The sequence below is a fragment of the Panthera uncia genome, chromosome B4, assembly GCF_023721935.1.
Source record: "Panthera uncia isolate 11264 chromosome B4, Puncia_PCG_1.0, whole genome shotgun sequence".
NCBI lineage: Eukaryota > Metazoa > Chordata > Mammalia > Carnivora > Felidae > Panthera > Panthera uncia.
This window is the reverse complement of record NC_064809.1, coordinates 35,792,277-35,810,345: the sequence shown is the minus strand read 5'-3', so window position 1 is coordinate 35,810,345 and position 18,069 is coordinate 35,792,277. Positions and strand designations below refer to the sequence as shown.

The following is an 18,069-nucleotide window of genomic DNA, read 5'->3' as shown; positions in this document are numbered from 1 at the left end:
TGTAAAATGAATATGACTAAAATAAAAAGGAGGTGCTATGAGGCTGTGTTGAATGATTGTTCAGGCTGGGAGAAAAAGAAGTAAAACCAGAATAGGGATGAATGATAGAGAAGAGATTTTAGATCAGAGGTTATGCTGTGCACAAAGAGACGACTTAGTAGGCTAGAAGAAAGAAAACAGTTGTGTTTCAGAAATAAGAATTTAAGAGTTTGAAAGTTCTTAGGTGGACCTTTCCAGAATATAATAAGGTTACCATATTTCCTATTAAAATAGAATACAGGAAAATTAGAAGTGACAGGTATTTATTGAGGGGACATGGTAGAATTTGTGGTAAAGAATTATAAATGGAGCCTAAAAAGATTACTTCCCCAATTTCTGGCTTGGTGGGACTAGTGACGTTGAAGTGGTTGGTAGAAGTGTAGTTTAGCAGAGTAAAATTTGGTTTATTTACATGTTTTTCCTTTCCAGCACAGACCAACATAATTTGTAAGTATGTAATGACTTAACTATAGCAGTCTCAAATGAGACTAGTCTCATAGGATATTTTCCATAATACTTAGCAGTAAGTGTTACCATACACAGTATTGGGTCTCAAATACCTTATAGTTTAGATATAATATTAGATTGTCCTTGAGAGTTTTGGTGTACTTTAAATGTGAGTCATTACTCATGCTACCTGTTTTTTCTTTGTGGGCTGGTTAATTAGCCAGGAGAAATAATACAGGACAAGTTCTAGGTTAAAGATGTTTTATAGAAATATACTTGATGTCTTAGATTTGCACTTTCACTGTGGAAGCCACCAGCCCACATGTGGCCATTGAGGCTTGAAATATGGTAGTCCAAATTGAGATATGATGTAAATGTAAAAATTACAATATGCATTGGACTTTTAAGACTTGGTATGAAACAAAGAATATAAAGTAAAATGGCTCATCAATAGTTTTTAATATGGATTACATGTTTGAAATGACAGTATTGTAGATAGATTAAACAAGATACAGTATTAAAATTAATTTTATCTCTTATTTTTTAATGTAGCTGCTAGAAAGCTTAAGTTTCATTGTGATTTGCATAGGACTTAACATGTTTCTGTTGAACAACACACTGTCTTAAGATGAAAGAAATGTACCTCCCTCGTTTGCTATAATAGATGTGTTACTATTTGCTGAACTTTAAATCTAGTGGAAAAGCAAAACAAAGAAACCCAAAATAAATTTAATGTGTGAGTATGCTTGATAAAATTTGCTTTGAGTGGATTTAAAAATATGCACTATTATTAGGTTTCTAGTTATTTGAAAATTATATTTAATGAGAGGTGTTAAACTTGGGGGATAAAGGTAACTGGATGCTAGGCTTCAGCTGACTAGGCTTGGGGTCTGAAAATAGACCTTTGCTTTTTCCTTTGTACAGATGTCTCAGTGCATTATGGGATTGTCTGTCTAAAAAGCATCACATTCTACCATTAGTTTGTATTATGTGATACAGTAAGTGTCATGCTTGGTGATTGATACTTAGGGTTTTCTTTCTAATTTTAGATTTCTAAAGCAGTGTGGAATCATTTGGGAACTTGTTGGAAAAACTAATTCATTAAAAAAAAAAAAAAAAACCCACAACTAATTCATGAGCCCTAAACCCATTGAATCAGAAGCTCTGGTGGCTGGGCCTGGCAATCTGTTTAAACACTCCAGATGGTTGTAATGCACCTAAAGTTTGAGAAGCATAGTTGTAGATTATACTACTTTTATAGAAGTGGCAAAACTCAGTCTCTTTATAACAAGTCTCCATTTTGTCCCTTGATTCAGATATATTTATCCTGCTATATCGTATATTTAACTAATGTAAATTTTATTTTTATTACAAAACTGCTCATAAGGTTTATGGTTTAGTTTCTAAATAGCAATGATTATATTTAGAGTGGTATTTTATTGATTCTAATGAACGCTTACTATATAAGTATCATTTGGGCAATTGTACACATCTATTTGGAAGGAATTACATTCCTTTCTTTTCATTTAATCATTTGTAAAAATGTCACATTCTTAGGTGGATGCTCTCCGATTGCGTTTGGAAGAGAAGGAAACCATGCTGAATAAGAAGACAAAACAAATTCAGGATATGGCCGAGGAGAAGGGGACACAAGCTGGAGAGATACATGACCTCAAGGACATGCTGGATGTGAAGGAGCGAAAGGTTAATGTTCTTCAGAAGAAGGTAAGGTGCAGGTGTTCTGAGTTTAGTTTCCTACACTTACCATACATCCCCATTCCTACCACTAAGTTATACCTAAATTCTGTCAAAGTTTCTTTCTTATTCCACTGTTTATATTTTTATGGTTAGTAAATGAAAGTGTTGTTGCAGTAGGTAGATTGTTAAAACTGCTCTGTATATTCAATTTTTAAAGTAAATGCGCTTAGTGTCCATAGTATTTTTGATGCTGCTGTTTCTGAAAAGTGCCTCATAGGTCGCTTTGTAGGTTACTTGTAGGTTCCTCATGATTGTAAGAGGCTAACTCTGGAGTAAATAAGAAAAGTATCAATAATTATTCCCCTCCCTTTTTTTAAGCTTAAGTAAGGGATACTCTTGAGGTAACAGTTATAGTAGACAGTAGTATTTATTGCTCATCTCCACTGAGATGACAGATTAGAAATATTCGATCTTGTTCCAGTTTATTTTTAACCTCTACCTGGGGCACCTGGGTGGCTCAGTCAGTTAAGCGTCTGACTTTGGCTCAGGTCGTAATCCCAAGGTTCATGGGTTTGAGCCCTACGTTGGGCTCAGAGCCTGGAGCCTGCTTCAGATTCTGTGTCTCCCTTTCTCTCTGCCCCTCCCCTACTCATGCTCTGTCTCTCTCCGTCTCTCATAAATAAATGTAAAAAATTTTTTTTTTATTTTTTATTTTATTTTTTTTTAAATTTTTTTTCAATGTTTTTTATTTATTTTTGGGACAGAGAGAGACAGAGCATGAACGGGGGAGGGGCAGAGAGAGAGGGAGACACAGAATCGGAAACAGGCTCCAGGCTCCGAGCCATCAGCCCAGAGCCCGACGCGGGGCTCGAACCCACGGACCGCGAGATCGTGACCTGGCTGAAGTCGGACGCTTAACCGACTGCGCCACCCAGGCGCCCCTTTTTTTATTTTTAACCTCTAATAGCCAAGGAATAAAACTCTCTTTACTAAACCTCACATTCAGTTCTTATTTATTCATTCATTCATTCATTCATTCAGTGCCCATGAGCATGGGAGGGGCAGAGAGAGAAGGAGAGAGAGAATCCCAAACAGGCTGCATGCTCAGCTTGGAGCCCAATGCAGGGCTTGATCTCACGACCATGATACCATGACCTGAGAGGATATCAAGAGTTGGACCCTTAACCAGCTGAACCACCCAGGCGTCCCTCACCTTTTCTTTGTAGTACAGAAGACCATGTCCTGTATTTTACCAATAGTATATTAGTTTGGTTTTCATTTGCTTTCTGTATGTAAACATAAATATTTGATCACTTTAAATATCTGTTGACTATATCTTGTCAACAAGATAAATTGTTTAAATTATTATGCATATAATCTCCTCATCACTCTTTCTCCTGACATGCTTACTTTTAAAATAATTTTTGTTATTTTTTAGTTTTTCTTTTTAAATTTTAATTCCAGTATAGGTAACATACAGTGTATACAATATAGTGATTCAGCGATTCTATACCTGTGTCAGTGCTCATTGTGATAAGTATACTCTTAATCCTCTTTACCTATTTCATCCATCCCCTACACACTTCCCCTCAGTTAACTATCGATTTGTTTTCTACAGTTAAGAGTCTGTTTTTTTTTATTCGTTCTGTTTCTTAAATTCCACGTATGAGTGAAATCATATGGTATTTGTCTTTCTCCGACTTTTTTTTCACTTAGCATTATGTTCTCTAGCTCCATCCACGTTATTGCAAATGGCAAGATTTCGTCTTTTTAAATGGCTGAATAATATTCCATTGTATGTATATATACACCAGTCATCTATTCATCTATTGTTGGGACACTTGGGCTGCTTCCATAATTAGGCTATTATCAATAATGCTACAGCAAACATAGGGGTGTATATATATTTTCAAATTAGTATTTTTGATTTAACAAATTTAAAAATCTGCATCTGTTGACTACTTTTTATGAAAAATAGTTTACTTATGATCTCTCCCATCTTGATTTTTGTTGGTAAGCTTTGTTGTCTTATTGAATCCATAATACTTTATGGATTTACAATGTGTTGCTTTTCAAGGGGGAAAGACATTTTTACTATAATTATAATTCATATTGTTTAGCTTTTACTTCTGTGTTTAAGTGAATTTAATGTTTGTTACTAGTTTTACAGTGTCACAGCTAACTATTGCCAAGGTAAAATTTTTTTTCTTTTTCTAAATTGTTTTTTAAATTTTTTATTTAAATTCTAGCTAGTTAACATACAGTGTAATATTTGTTTTAAGTATACAGTGTAGTGATTTAACACTTCCATACATTATCTGGTGCTTGTTACAAGTGCCCTCTTTAATCCCCATCACCTATTTTACCCATCCCTCCACTGACCTCCCCTCTGGTAACTGTCAGTTCTCTATAGTTAAGAGTCTGTTTCTTGGTTTGCCCTCTCTCTCCCCACCCCCCTCTCTTTTTTTACATTGCTCATTTATTTTGTTTCTTAAATTCCACAGATGAGTGAAATCATACCATATTTGTCTTTTTCTGACTGATTTATTTTACTTAGCATACTCTCTAGCTCCATCCATATCATTGCAAATGGCAAGTTTCATTCTTTTCTGTGGCTCAGTAATATGCCATTGTATATATATGCCACATCTTCTTTATCCATTCATCAGTTGATGGACATTTGGGCTGCTTCCATGTCTTGGCTTTTGTAATAAGGTTGCTATAAACATAGGGGTGCATATATCCCTTTGAATTAGTGCTTTTGTATTCTTTGGGTAAATACCAAGTAGTATGATTGCTGGATCTTAGGGTAGTTCTATTTTTAACTTTTTGAGGAACCTCCATACTATTTTCCAGACTGGTTGCATCAGTGTATTCTCACCAAGAGTGCAACAGGGTTCTCCTTTCACCACCTCCTCACTAACACCTATTGTGTCTTCTGTTGTTGGTTTTAGCCATTTTGACATTTTGATATGAGGTGATATCTCATTGTGGTTTTGATTTGCATTTCCCTGATGATAAGTGATGTTGAACATCTTTTCATATGTCTGTTGGACATCTCTATGGCTTCTTTGGGAAAATGTCTGTTTATGTCTTCTGCCCATTTTATAATTGGGTTATTCATTTTTTTGGTGTTGAGCTTTTATAAGTTCTTTGTATATTTCGGATACTAACCCTTTATCAGATATTTCATTTGCAAATATCTCTCCCATTCCATAGGTTGCCTTTTAGTTTTGTTGATTGTTTCCTTTGCTGTGCAGAAGTTTTTTATTTTGATGTAGTCCCAATAGTTTAGTTTTGCTTTTGTTCCCTTTGCCTCAGGAAACGTATCTAGAAAGAAGTTGCTATGGCTAATGTCAAAGAAGTTACTGCCTGTGTTGTCTTCTAGGATTTTTATGGTTTCAGGTCTCAAATTCAGGTCTTTAGTCCATTTTGAATTTCTTTTTGTGCATGGTATAAGTGGTCCAATTTCATTCTTTTTCATGTTGCTGTTCAATTTTCCCAACACCATTTGTTGAAGAGACATTCTTTTTTCCCTTTGGGTATTCTATCCTGCTTTGTGGAAGATTAATTGACCATGTAATTGTGGGTTCATTTCTGGGGTTTCTATTCTGTTCCATTGATCTGTATGTCTGTTTTTGTGCCAGTACCATACTGTTTTTATTACGGCAGCTTTGTAATATAACTTGAAGTCTGGAATTGTGATGCCTCCAGCTTTGCTTTTCTTTTTCAAGGCTGCTTTGGGTATTCAGGGTCTTTTGTGGTTTCATATAAATTTTAAGATTGTTTTTCTAGCTCTGTGAACAGTGCTGTTGGTATTTAGATAGGGATTGCATTAAATGTTTAGATTGCTTTGGGTAACATAGACATTTTAACAATATTTGTTCTGGGGCATCTGGATGGCTCAGCTGGTTAAGCTTCTGACTTCAGAGTTCCCTGAAGTTCGAGCCCCATGTTGGGCTCTGTGCTGACAGCTCAGAGCCTGGAGCTGCTTTGGATTCTATGTCTCCCTTTCTTTCTGCCCCTCCTCTGCTCAAATTCTCTCTCTTAAAAAAAAAAAAAAATAAAAATAAAGCAATATTTGTTCTTCTGAATGGTGAGCATGGAATGTCTTTCCATTTCTTTGTGTTTTCAATTTTTCATCCATGTTTTATGTTTTTCAGAGTATAGATCTTTTGTCTCTTTGGTTATGTTTATTTCTAGGTATCTTAATTGTTTTTGGTGCAGTTGTAAATGGGATTGATTCTTTAATTTCTCTTTCTGATGATTCATTGTTGGTATATAGAAATGTAGCAGATTTCTGTAGATTGATTTTGTATCCTGAGACTTTATGAATTCATTTGTCAGTTCTAGCAGTCTTTTTCATGGAGTCTTTTAAGTTTTCTATACATAATATCATGACATCTGCAAATAGTGAAAGTTTGACTTCTTCCTTGCCTATTTGGATGCCTTTTATTTCTTTTTGTTGTCTGATTGCTATGGCTAGGACTTCCAGTACTAAGTTGAATATAAGTGGTAGAAATGGACATCCCTTTCTTGTTCCTGACCATAAAGGAAAAGCTGTCAGTTTTCCCCACTGAGGATGTTATTAGCTGTGGGTTTTTCATATATAGCCTTTATGATGTTGAGGTATGCTCCCTCTAAACCTACTTTGTTGAGGGTTTTTATCATGAATTTTTGCATCCACGTTCATCAGGGATCTTGGCCTGTATTTCCTTTTCATTGTGATGTCTTTATCTGGTTTTGGTATCAGGGTAATGCTGGCCTCATTGAATGAATTTGGGAGTTTTTATTTTTGGAATAGTTTGAGAAGAATGCATAGTAACTCTTCTTTAAATTTTTGCTGGAGTTCACCTGTGAAGCCATCTGGTCCTGGACTTTTGTTTGTTGGGAGATTTTTGATTATTAGTTTCTTTGCTGGTAATCGGTCTATTCAAGTTTCCTATTGCTTCCTGTTTCAGCTCTTGTAATTTGTAGTCTAGGGATTTATCCATTTCTTCTAGGTTGTCCAATTATTAGCATATATTTTTTCATAATATTCACTTATAATTGTATTTCTGTGATGTTAGTTGTTATTTCTCCTCTCTTTTTTGCGATTTTATTTGGGTCCTTTCTCTTTTCTTTTTGACAAGTTTGGCCAGAGGTTTATCAATTTTATTAATTTTTTCAAAGAACTAGCTCCTGGTTTCCTTGATCTGTTCTATTTTTTTTCTTTAGTTTCCGTATCATTTTATTTCTGCTCTAATTTTTATTATTTCCTTCCTTCTGCTGACCCTAGGCTTCATTTGTTATTCTTTTTTCTAGCTCCTTTTGGCGTAAGGTTAGGCTGTTTATCTGAGATTTTTCTTCTTAAAATAAACCTGTATTGCAGTAAACTGCCCTCTTAAAACTACTTTTGCTGCATCCCAAAGGTTTTGGGCCATTGTGTCTTTATTTTCATTTGTTTCCAGGTACTTTTTATTTCTTCTTTAATTTCTCAGTTGACCCATTCATTGTTTAGTAGCATATTGTTTAACCTCCATGTATTTCTGGTCTTCCCAGACTTTTTTCTTGTGGTTGACTTCTAGTTTCATACTGTTGTGGTTAGAAAAGGTTCTTGTATGACTTCAATTTTTGTGTTTATTGAGGCCCCTTTTGTAACCTAGTATGTGATCTGTTCTGAAGAATGTTGCATGTGCACTTGAAAAGAATGTGTATTCTGTTTTAGGATAGAATGTTCTGAACATATCTGTTACATCCATCTGGTCCAGTGTGTTATAAGCCATTATAATAATGTTGGATGCATATATATTTATAATTGTTATATCTTGTTGGATTGTCTCCTTCATTACTGTATAGTGCCATTCCGTCTTTTGTTACATACAGTCTTTGTTTTGAAGTCTAGTTTCTCCGATATAAGTGTTGCTATTCCTGCTACTTGACATCATTTGCATGATAAATGTTTCTCCCCTCACTTTCAATCTGGAGGTGTCTTTAGGTCTGAGGTGAGTCTCTTGTAGGCAGCACATAAAAGGATATTGTATTTTTAATCTATTCTGATACCCATGTCTTTTGATTGGAGCATGTAGTCCATTTACATTCAAACAAATTATTGATAGATATGTATTTATTGCCAATTTATTACTTGTTTTGTGGGTGTTTCTGGAGATTTTTTCTGATCCTTTCATTTTTTTCTTTTTTTCATGTTTTTCTGATTTTCTTTAGTGATATATTTGGATTTCTTTCTCTTTATTCTTTGCATGTTTATTAGTGGTTTTTGATGTATGGTTACCATTAGGTCTGTATATATATATATGTTACCAACGTGTTCTGCAAATATCAGTCTATATTCGGGTGATGGTCATTCAAGTTTGAACCGATTCTTTTCTCCTCTCCTCCCCATTTATAGGTATATGTTATTATATTTTATATCCTTTGTATGTGAGTTCCTTGACTGTTTTTTACAGAAATATTCATTTTTACTGCTTTTGTTTTTCCTGCCTTCATACTGTCACTTTTGGTTTCTTTTTACTACTCAAAGAGTCCCCTTTAATATTTCCTGCAGGGCTGGCTTATAGTGCTCATGAACTCTTCTGATTTTTGTTTGGCTGGGAAACTCTTTATTTGTCATGCTATTCTGAATGATAGTCTTGCTGGATATATTGTTCTCAGCTGCAGATTTTTCCCATTCACACTTTGAATATATCATGGTACTACCTTCTGGCTTGCCAAGTTTCTGTTGAAAAATCTCCAGCTAGCCTTATGGGTTTTCTGTTGCAAGTTAATGAGTTCTTTCATTTTGCTGCTTTTAAAGTTTTTTCTTTATCACTGTATTTTATAAATTTAATTACAGTATGTCTTGGTGTTGGCCTGCTTTTGTTGATTTCTCTGTGCCTCCTGGATTTGGATATTTATTTCCTTCCCCAGATAAGGGAAGTTTTCAGCTGTTACTTCTTCAAGTAATTTTTCTGCCCCCTTTTCTCTCTCTTCTTCTGGGACTCCTATAATACAAATGTTACTACATTTGACGGAGTCACTGTGTTCCTTAAGTCTGTTGTTGTCTTGCATAATTCTTTTTTCTCTCTTTTGTTCATCTTCATTGCTTTCCATTACTTTCTCTTCTAATTCATTCCTCTTCTTCTTCCTGCCTGCTGTTCAATGCATCAGGTGTGTTTCTAGTCTCATTTATTGCACTCTTCTCTCTTATGGATTCTTTTTAGCTCTTTTATCTCTGTGGTAAAGGTGTCACTGATGTCTTCTTTTCTCAAACCTCAAACTCAAATGAGTATCCTTATGATGTTGTTTTGTTTTTTTAAGGATATGTGTATTTTTTTTTTTTATTTTAGAAAGAGAGAGAGTGTGTGAATGGGGGAGAGGGGCAGAGGGAAAGAGAGAGAATCTAAGCAAGCTTTATGCTCAGCACGGAGCCTGAAATCAAATCAAGAGTCAGATGCTCAACTGACTGAACCACCCAGGTGCCTCAGGATTGTTGCTTTAAATTCTTCATCAGTCATGTTCCTTATATCTATTTTGCTTGGATCTCTGGCTGTGGTTTTATCTTGTTCTTTCATTGGGATAAATTCCTCTGTGTTTGCATTTCGTCTAAGTCTCTGTCTTCTTCTCCGTGTTAGAAAAGCCAGTTAATGTCTCCTGCTCCTGAAAGTAATGGATTTACGAAGAAGAGTTAAGGTAGTGTCCAGGGTCTGGCATCTCAGGGACTGCCTCTGGTGTGTGCTCTGTGCAGTCTGCTGTTGTGTTCTGGTTGTTCTGTCCTTCAGGTCAGTTATCTGCAGAGGCTCTCCTTGCCTCCTGTGGGCAGTGTTTTGTCTCTGGCCTGGATGTGGTGAGTTTTAGCTAGGTGTGGTCTGGTTGGCTTGTGAAATGAGAGTTGTCATCATTTCCACTGTAACTGAGGCCTTGCCAAACTCTCTGGTCCAGAGATGTGGTATGGGCAGGGCTTTGTGCTGGTCTTCTGGGGGAGGGGCCTGCTATGCTCGGGCTGGGGCAAGGGTGACTGAGAAGGGCAGTTCCACTAGAGCCCAGGGGCATGGGGCTTAGTGTAAGCAAGTTAGTCAGCCTTTGGGCACTGTGCTGCCTCTTGCAGGTGGTTCTGTGTTTAAGATGAGGGGGTAGGGGAGGGAAATGGCTTCGTAAGCTCCCTTGTTCCCAGAGAGGTGTCTCCATGAATGCTGCCTCTGAGGGTAGCGCTCCAAGAAGAGTGAATAATTTCTGCACTGTGTACCTCAGGTGTTCTTCACATCGCTGTTTCCATGCTGTTTGCCCCCAGGTCGTTTGCTTGCCTTCTGTCCAGGAGCTGCACAGTGGATGTGGCTTCTTCTCTGCCTTTAGTTGTGGAATTTGTTCTGTCAATCCTCAGGTTGATTTTGGGGGAATTTAGGATGATTTGATAGTTATCTAGTTGTGTTCATGGGAGGAGGTGAGCCTAGGGTCTTCCCTGCCATTTTCCTGCTTTGTACTCCAAGGTTTAAATTTTTATTTAATTCTTGATTGCCCTAGAATTCCATTGAATAGGTTTTCAAGAAAGGTCATAGGTATGATGTTTTCTATGTTCTTGCTTATTGATTATGTTATTTATATTATCTTCTTTACATTTTATAACTAATTGTTACAGAGATGCAAAGAATATAGAGAATAATGAGTAATGGTAGTTACTCAGCTTAAGTAAAACTTCAGGGGTGCCTGGGTGACTCAGTTGGTTAAGCATCTGACTCTACTCTTGATTTCATCTCATGTCACAATCTCATGGTTGGTGAGATCGAGCCCTGTGTTGGGCTCAGTGCTAACAGCACAGAGCCTACTTGACATTCTCTCTCTCTCTGCTAGTTACCACCTCCCCTACAATAAATTAAAAACTTAAAAAAAAGAAGTGAAAATTCAAATACAGTTTATGTTCCTTGGCATATCTTTACTTGATAGTATTGTCCTCCATTCTGTCCCAGAGTTGAACACTTAATTTTGGTACTTATGAATGCCCTCATATATTGGATCAGGATGCATACTTTTGTACTTTTATAACCTATGTATATATTAGTAAAACATAGGTAATATGAGAAGTATTTACCCTGACTGTAACCAAGAGAATGTAAAATAAGACCAGATTAACATACAATTTTATACCTGTACTTTTATGCTATGTTGGTGAAAATTAAGAAGTCTGTGACAGTATCAAGTGTCAATAAATATGGCACCTGGTTTTCTTGAAGAGCACTGTTGGATTTTTAAATTGGTACAAATATTTTGGGAAGGAGTTATGAAGTTAAACATAAGCATACCCTCCCCGATACAGATACCTTAGATGAACTCCAGTATACGTGTAGGAATGCTCATAGTAGCCTTATTTGGCTATAACAAAACAAAACTGGGAAACAGTCTACAAATGTTCATTAAGAGAAGAATGAATAAGTAAATTTGGTATAGTCACACAATGGAGCCTCTTATTTTAGGGCAAAGGAATGTTTAGGATAAAAATTCAGCAGAGTCATTTCTTCTAGATGTAGGGAAGGCAAGGGAAATGGCATAAGGAGGGATATGTAAATATCTTAATATAGGGAATGAGTTTGTATGTATTTAACTTATTATTCACATACTTCATAACATATATGTATATAATAAATATTATTTGACATAAATGAAAATAACTAAGCAGATTAAGTGTTGTTAAACTTGCATGGTTGGTACATTGGTGTTTATTAGTTTCCCTTTGTTTGAATATTAACTTAAAAAAGGCTTAAGAAGAAAAACCCCATCTCTCTTTGTATATATCTGTATTTTCTTTGGAAAAGAAAAACTGACTCTTGGTTTTGGTTCAGGTCATGATCTCATGGGTTTGTGAGATTGAGCCCCTCATCAGGCTCTGTGCTGACAGTGTGGAGCCTGCTTGGATCTCTCTCTCCCCCTCTCTCTGCCCCTCCCTAGCTTGCAGTCTCTCTCTCAAGGTAAAGGAATAAACATGAAACAAAAAAAAAAGAGAGTAAAGTATCTTTAAATTTTTTTTTTTTTAACGTTTATTTATTTTTGGGACAGAGAGAGACAGAGCATGAACGGGGGAGGGGCAGAGAGAGAGGGAGACACAGAATCAGAAGCAGGCTCCAGGCTCTGAGACATCAGCCCAGAGCCCGACGCGGGGCTTGAACTCACGGACCGCGAGATCGTGACCTGAGCCGAAGTCGGGCGCTTAACCGACTGAGCCACCCAGGCGCACCAGAGAGTAAAGTATCTTTAAAAAAAAAAAAAAGAAAAAACTTTTCATACATTTCACTTTAAATTTGTTCCTAATTTTATAATTCTAAAATTAGAGCCATCTTTCTCTAGAAGTTTGTTTGTACATTTTGAAACAATGTTTGATACAGATGTAGAGGCTTATTTGATGAAGTTCAGCTGTCTGATTAAAATTTTTTGTATGAATTCTCTGGCAAGTGAATTCATTCATCTTATGGTCAAATGTATCCAATTATGATGAATTAATGACTCGGACAGTTTGAGCCTTTATTCTTGAACCAGAATTTGGCTACTTACAGTGTTTGCTGATTGAGATTAACTTGGGGCCATATTGAATAAGTATAATTCTCCTTCTGTAGGATGACTTTTTAGATATTGGGAGCTTGCTCTTGGACAGCCCTCACATCTTATTTTCCTAGGTGAAATATTTCTGTTCCTCTCAATGTTCTCATTTGCCCTTAATTTTTCTGATGGGAGTTATTTGTCTGAACTTATTTTTCTTCCATACTTTACTTGACCAGTTGGAATTTTGGATCTAATTGCAAGAGAGATAATTAGAACATTATGAATATTCTGTTCTTGGTCCTAGCTGATACGTGATATTGGCAACTCTCTGAAACTCACTAACCTTCAGTTTTTTCATTTATAGACAGGGTATAATAGTTACTTCAGGAGGTTTTTGTTAGATGATGTAATGTGTATGAAAGTACCTTGGAACCTATAAAGTGTTACACATTGTGGATAGAAGGTGTTAATATTGTTTATTCTTACTTAATTTTACTTTGCTAAATTCAGCCAATTAATCTTTGAGGATCTTTTTGAATCTTGATTTATTTAGTTTGTCTCCTTCAATTTTATGCCTTCTACCCATCTGTGAGCATATTCTTTATACTTTCATATAAGTGATAATATATTGAATAGGGCCAGAAAAGACTTTTGTGGTATATTGTACATCTGTCAGATTTATTTCTCAAAACAATTCTCAAAGCTCTTTTTGTCATCTAAAAATTTTTATTCTTGTAAATTTGTAGGTCTAGCCATTTTAAAGATTCTTCTTTCTCTTCCTCATTCAGACTCTTACATATCTGTCTTAAAAAATCTGAGTCAGTTGGGGCACCTGGGTGCCTCAGTCGGTTAAGCATCTGACTCTTGATTTCAGCTCAGGTCATGATCTCATGGTTCTTGAGTTTGAGCCCCACATCAGGCTACGTGTTGACAGTGCAGAGCCTGCTTGGCATTCTCTCTCTCCCTCACTCTCTGCCCCTCCCCTGCTTGTGCTCTCTCTCTCTCTCTTGTAAAATAAATAAGCTTAAAAAAAAATCTAAGTTAATTGGAGAGATCACTCTGTATAATTCTTTCTTATAGTGATGCCTGGGTTATTAGCCAGTGATACACTCAACTGTTTTTGGCTTTTTCAGGACCACTACCCATACATTTTTCTAGATTTCTAAGCAATGTATATACATATACATATACATATACATATATACGTATATATATATATATATATATATATATATATATATATACGTATATATATACACACACACACACACAATGGAATATTGTTTGCTGTTTCTCCATTTCTTCACTACCACATCCACTTACAGTTGCATAGTCAAATTGTGTTTGTGGCTTCCCAGTATTCCTAAACTGTCTTCATTCATCCATTCAGCATAGTACCTTCTACTATATAGTAGGCACTGTGCTAAGTACAAAGACAAATAAGATGTGGTTTCTGCTCTCCAGAAAGACTTTAGAAAGGCTTTAGAAATCTAAAGTCTTAGATTTCTGGGAGTCAAAGAAGTGGTGATACAGATAGTATATAGTGGGGCACAAAGCAAGGAATTTTAGATTTGAGCTTGTGTGAAATTGAATGAATGTTTGCTAAGCAGATGGGAAAGGAGTGAGACATCCCAAGCTAAGAGAGCAGTGTGAATGAAAACATGAAATAGTGTTCTTTTCCACATTGTCATGCCTTGGAATTCTGCCTTTGCTCTTCAAACATTTTGTAATAGGAATTCTTACAAGGTTCTGGTAGAGCACTGTCTACAAATGACTTTTCTTTCTTATTATGAACTCTCCTATTACCTGGTCACTGGGACAATTATTTCCAGTTCTTACATAAGGAGAAAGTTTTCAGTGAATATACTCATCTTTATTTTCCTTTTAGTTTATTTAGGAAACTAATAGAGTTCCACTTTTCTTTTCTCTGGCCTTGAATATTTACTGTTAAAAACTAGAAATTTATCTGCAGTAGGTAGTGAGATACAACCTTTCAGGTAGAATGTCAGCTATTCCTGGAGCAAAGTCTTAATTCTGCACACTTAACCTACTTTGCTTCTTTATACAGAGACTTAGTCCATAAGGAAGAGGGATAAGTTAATTGCTTTCATCTTTTTTCTTATTTCTGACATCTGCATTTTGTAATCATTTTTTTTCACAAATATTTATAATGGTATGTTTAAGTAATATTTAAATATTTTAATATTTAAGAAGGAATGCCAGGAAGCATATTACTTTGGCATTACTTTTGGCATATTAGATATTCATTTAAAACATCATTGTTTTCTGAGAATAGTAGCAGCTGTGATAGTGGCTGGATTGTGAGTCACATACTCTGCACTATTTTTGACTCTGTCTCAGCCACCACTGCCCACCCACAATCTTCTAACTCTCTAGGTAGTTTATGTATTTGTGTGCACTGGAATAGCCCTGTGCTCAGAGAATAAAATGGGACAATAGCAGATGGCTAGGCATGCTGTACAATGGGATTAGCATTGGGCTCCTCCTTCTCAGGGTTCTCCCCTATGGTTTAAAGTAGTTTTGTGTTACAGTAAATTTCTTACCTTTATAATAAATTACTGACCTGGAAAATGTAATTGAGCATTTGAATCTGAGCTGCATTCAGAAATCTGTGTTAAAATTGTACAGCTTCTTGCTTGATTGATTATAAATGATAATGTTGCTTGGAGTTTAATTTGCTGATGCAGATGTTACCATCATTCCCATCTGTGCTTCTGTAACTTCTGTGTTTTGCCTTACTTGTTTCTCCAGTTTTGTTGGTTTTGGTGTTTAGAGTTTAGATTTAAGAGTAGCAGAAAGTTAATTAATATATAGAATTAGAAGGTTGCAGGTGGTTTGTTTGGTCATAGATTGGTTCTTAAAATTTTCTCTGTTACTGGGTAACAGAGAAAGTTTTGGGTAGCAAGTCAGAAAGAATAAGTTTTTAAATATATTTTATTTGTTTTCTTCATAGTATTGACTAAGGTAGTGTTCATGTCTTCACTTTTTCCTTAAAATGGAAAGGAGAATATGGTTTATACTAAAAACAACATTTAGTAATTTTACTCCGAGAAAGTTAATATTTTATTTATGTATGTTTTTATTTTATTTTTGAGAGAGAGAGAGAGAGAGAGAGAGAGAGAGAGAGACAGAGTGTGAGTGGGGGGAGGGGCAGAAAGAGAAGGAGATACAGAATCTGAAGAAGGCTCCAGGCTCTGAGCTGTCATCACAGAGCCCGACGCGGGGCTTGAACTCACAGACGATGAGATCATGACCTGAGCTGGAGTTGGACACCCAACTGACTGAGCCACCCAGGCGCCCCGAGAAAGTTAATATCCTTAAAAAATTCTTATTTTTAATAAGGATTAATTGCAGTGTTTTCTAAATGTTATTTTTAAGTCACAACCCAGCTGTTAATGAAGCTAAAATTAAGAGAAGACAAAGTCAGTCTTCATATAAGCTTCCCTTTCCCCACCCTGCCACCTCTTTTTCAAGTAAACCTTAAGGAGGTCAACAGCTAAACTTGGAAAGTCTAATTTAACTTCCAGTGTGTCAACAGATAACTATTTTTAAGTGATGTTGATCTTATACAAGTGACATTGTGTAATGATTGATGCGTTATTCCCTATGGAAAGTTTACCGTGTTATAAATTGTTTTAGTTATGATATATTCCTGCTTACCATCCCTTCTCCTTCCAGAACATTTTTATCTGAAAAAATAAAAACAATAAAACAAACACAGCACCCATCACCCTACATTCTGATAATTCTGATAATCTAGAAACAATAAATTTCAGATATAAGCAATTAAAACAGCAATAGCAATAGCATTGCTTTACAATAGATGGAGAAAAACCTATTGCTATATAAATGAACTATTTCTAAGGCTTAGTGACTTAAAGAACCATTTCAGATTGTTTACTTATTTGTGAATCATGAATTTAGGAAGGGCTCTCAAGTAGTTTGTCCCTGATTTGTTTGGTGACAGCTAGGGGTGTCTGCAGTTGGATGATCCACTGCCAAGCTGGCTTTTTCACTTGCATACATTCTGCGTAGGTACTTCTTGGCCTCTGGCTGCATGGTTACATGATGTCTTTTGCCTCAGGGCTTCTGCATATGCCCTGGGTATACCACAGCATGATAGGAGTAGTCACACTTCTTATGTGCCACCTGATTTCCACAGTCACAGGTGTTAGAAGCAGAAGCTGCCTGATGAGTTAAGGGTTATATGCTATGAATTGGTTTGGAAGTGTCAGAGGATTCCTTTTGCTGTATTCTGTTTGTCATAGTAGCCACAGGATTGATCTTGATTCAGGGGGTCAAGAAATAGACTTCAGTTCTTAATGGAGGCATGGCAAAGCCACATTGCAGAAGAGCATGTAAGGTGGGAGGTATTGCTGTGGCCATCTTTGGAAAATATCTGCTCCAATTCAATAAAAATGTTGAATAAGAGATTGAGAATATGAGAGTGAGAGAGAGAGACAGAGAGAGAGAGAGAGAGAGAGAGAGAGAGAGACAGAGTGTGTGTGTGTGTGTGTGTGTGTGTGTGTGTGAGAGAGAGAGAGAGAGAGAGAGAGAGAGAGAGAGAGAGAGATGGTGATAAAACTCCTCTCTTTTTTGTTGTCTTTTGATGTTGCAGCTTTATTAATCATAATGGAAGAGGAACTTTTCTGTTTCTGTGTTCTACTCAGTGTTTTAATCTGTTATTCATAGAGTTTCTACTATCATCCATTGTTCCTAACAAGTCCCTTCAAATCAGAAAAAAATTCTAAGCAGTTGAAATTTTTTTACCAAGTTCAGGAATTATCACAGGGTATAAAAATACGAAAAAAGAGTACAAAGGAATAAGGTGTTAAAAAAAGGTACAAAGGGTGGACTCATAGCAGAAGGTAAATTAATGCTACACATTTATTTTAAAGATTCACCTCAGGTGAGAAGTACAACTGTCTAGATGAAACGTTTGCGTATTAGTGCTCTAATGTGGAAGATAGTGCCATCTAGAAGATAATTGGACTGAATATGTGTGTAGATGATACATTGAATGCAAAAGGATTTTAAAGTCTGTTAAGAATAGAGAAACTTGGCTAAATTGTTTTGTGTTATTTGGGAGTAAAACAGAATACATCTCAGGCTTAGAGAAGCTTCATGCTTCATTGATGGGTGTTGTGGAATTCTGACTTTTAAGCCAGCACTATGGGTTAATTAAATGGGTTTTTAAAAATAGAGCTATAATTCACATAACATAGAATTTACCATTTTAAACTGTAGAATTCAGTTGTTTGTGTATACTTACAAGGTTGTGTAACCATCACCACTATTCAATTCCAGAACATTTTCAAAAAGAAACCCATTCCTGTTAGCAGTCATAACCCCTATCCTCTG

General features: G+C 36.0%; 1 protein-coding gene across 5 annotated transcripts in view; it reads left to right on the top strand.

Moving 5' to 3' along the window:
• The window catches only part of ERC1 (ELKS/RAB6-interacting/CAST family member 1), a 511,095-nt gene that overhangs the window by 143,319 nt on the left and 349,707 nt on the right, over window positions 1-18,069 (top strand). For all 5 annotated transcript variants that reach the window (XM_049627032.1, XM_049627029.1, XM_049627031.1 and 2 more), the window contains one exon: window positions 2,044-2,211. In XM_049627032.1, coding sequence (XP_049482989.1) covers window positions 2,044-2,211 — 168 coding nt within the window. The remainder of the gene's footprint in view (window positions 1-2,043; window positions 2,212-18,069) is intronic.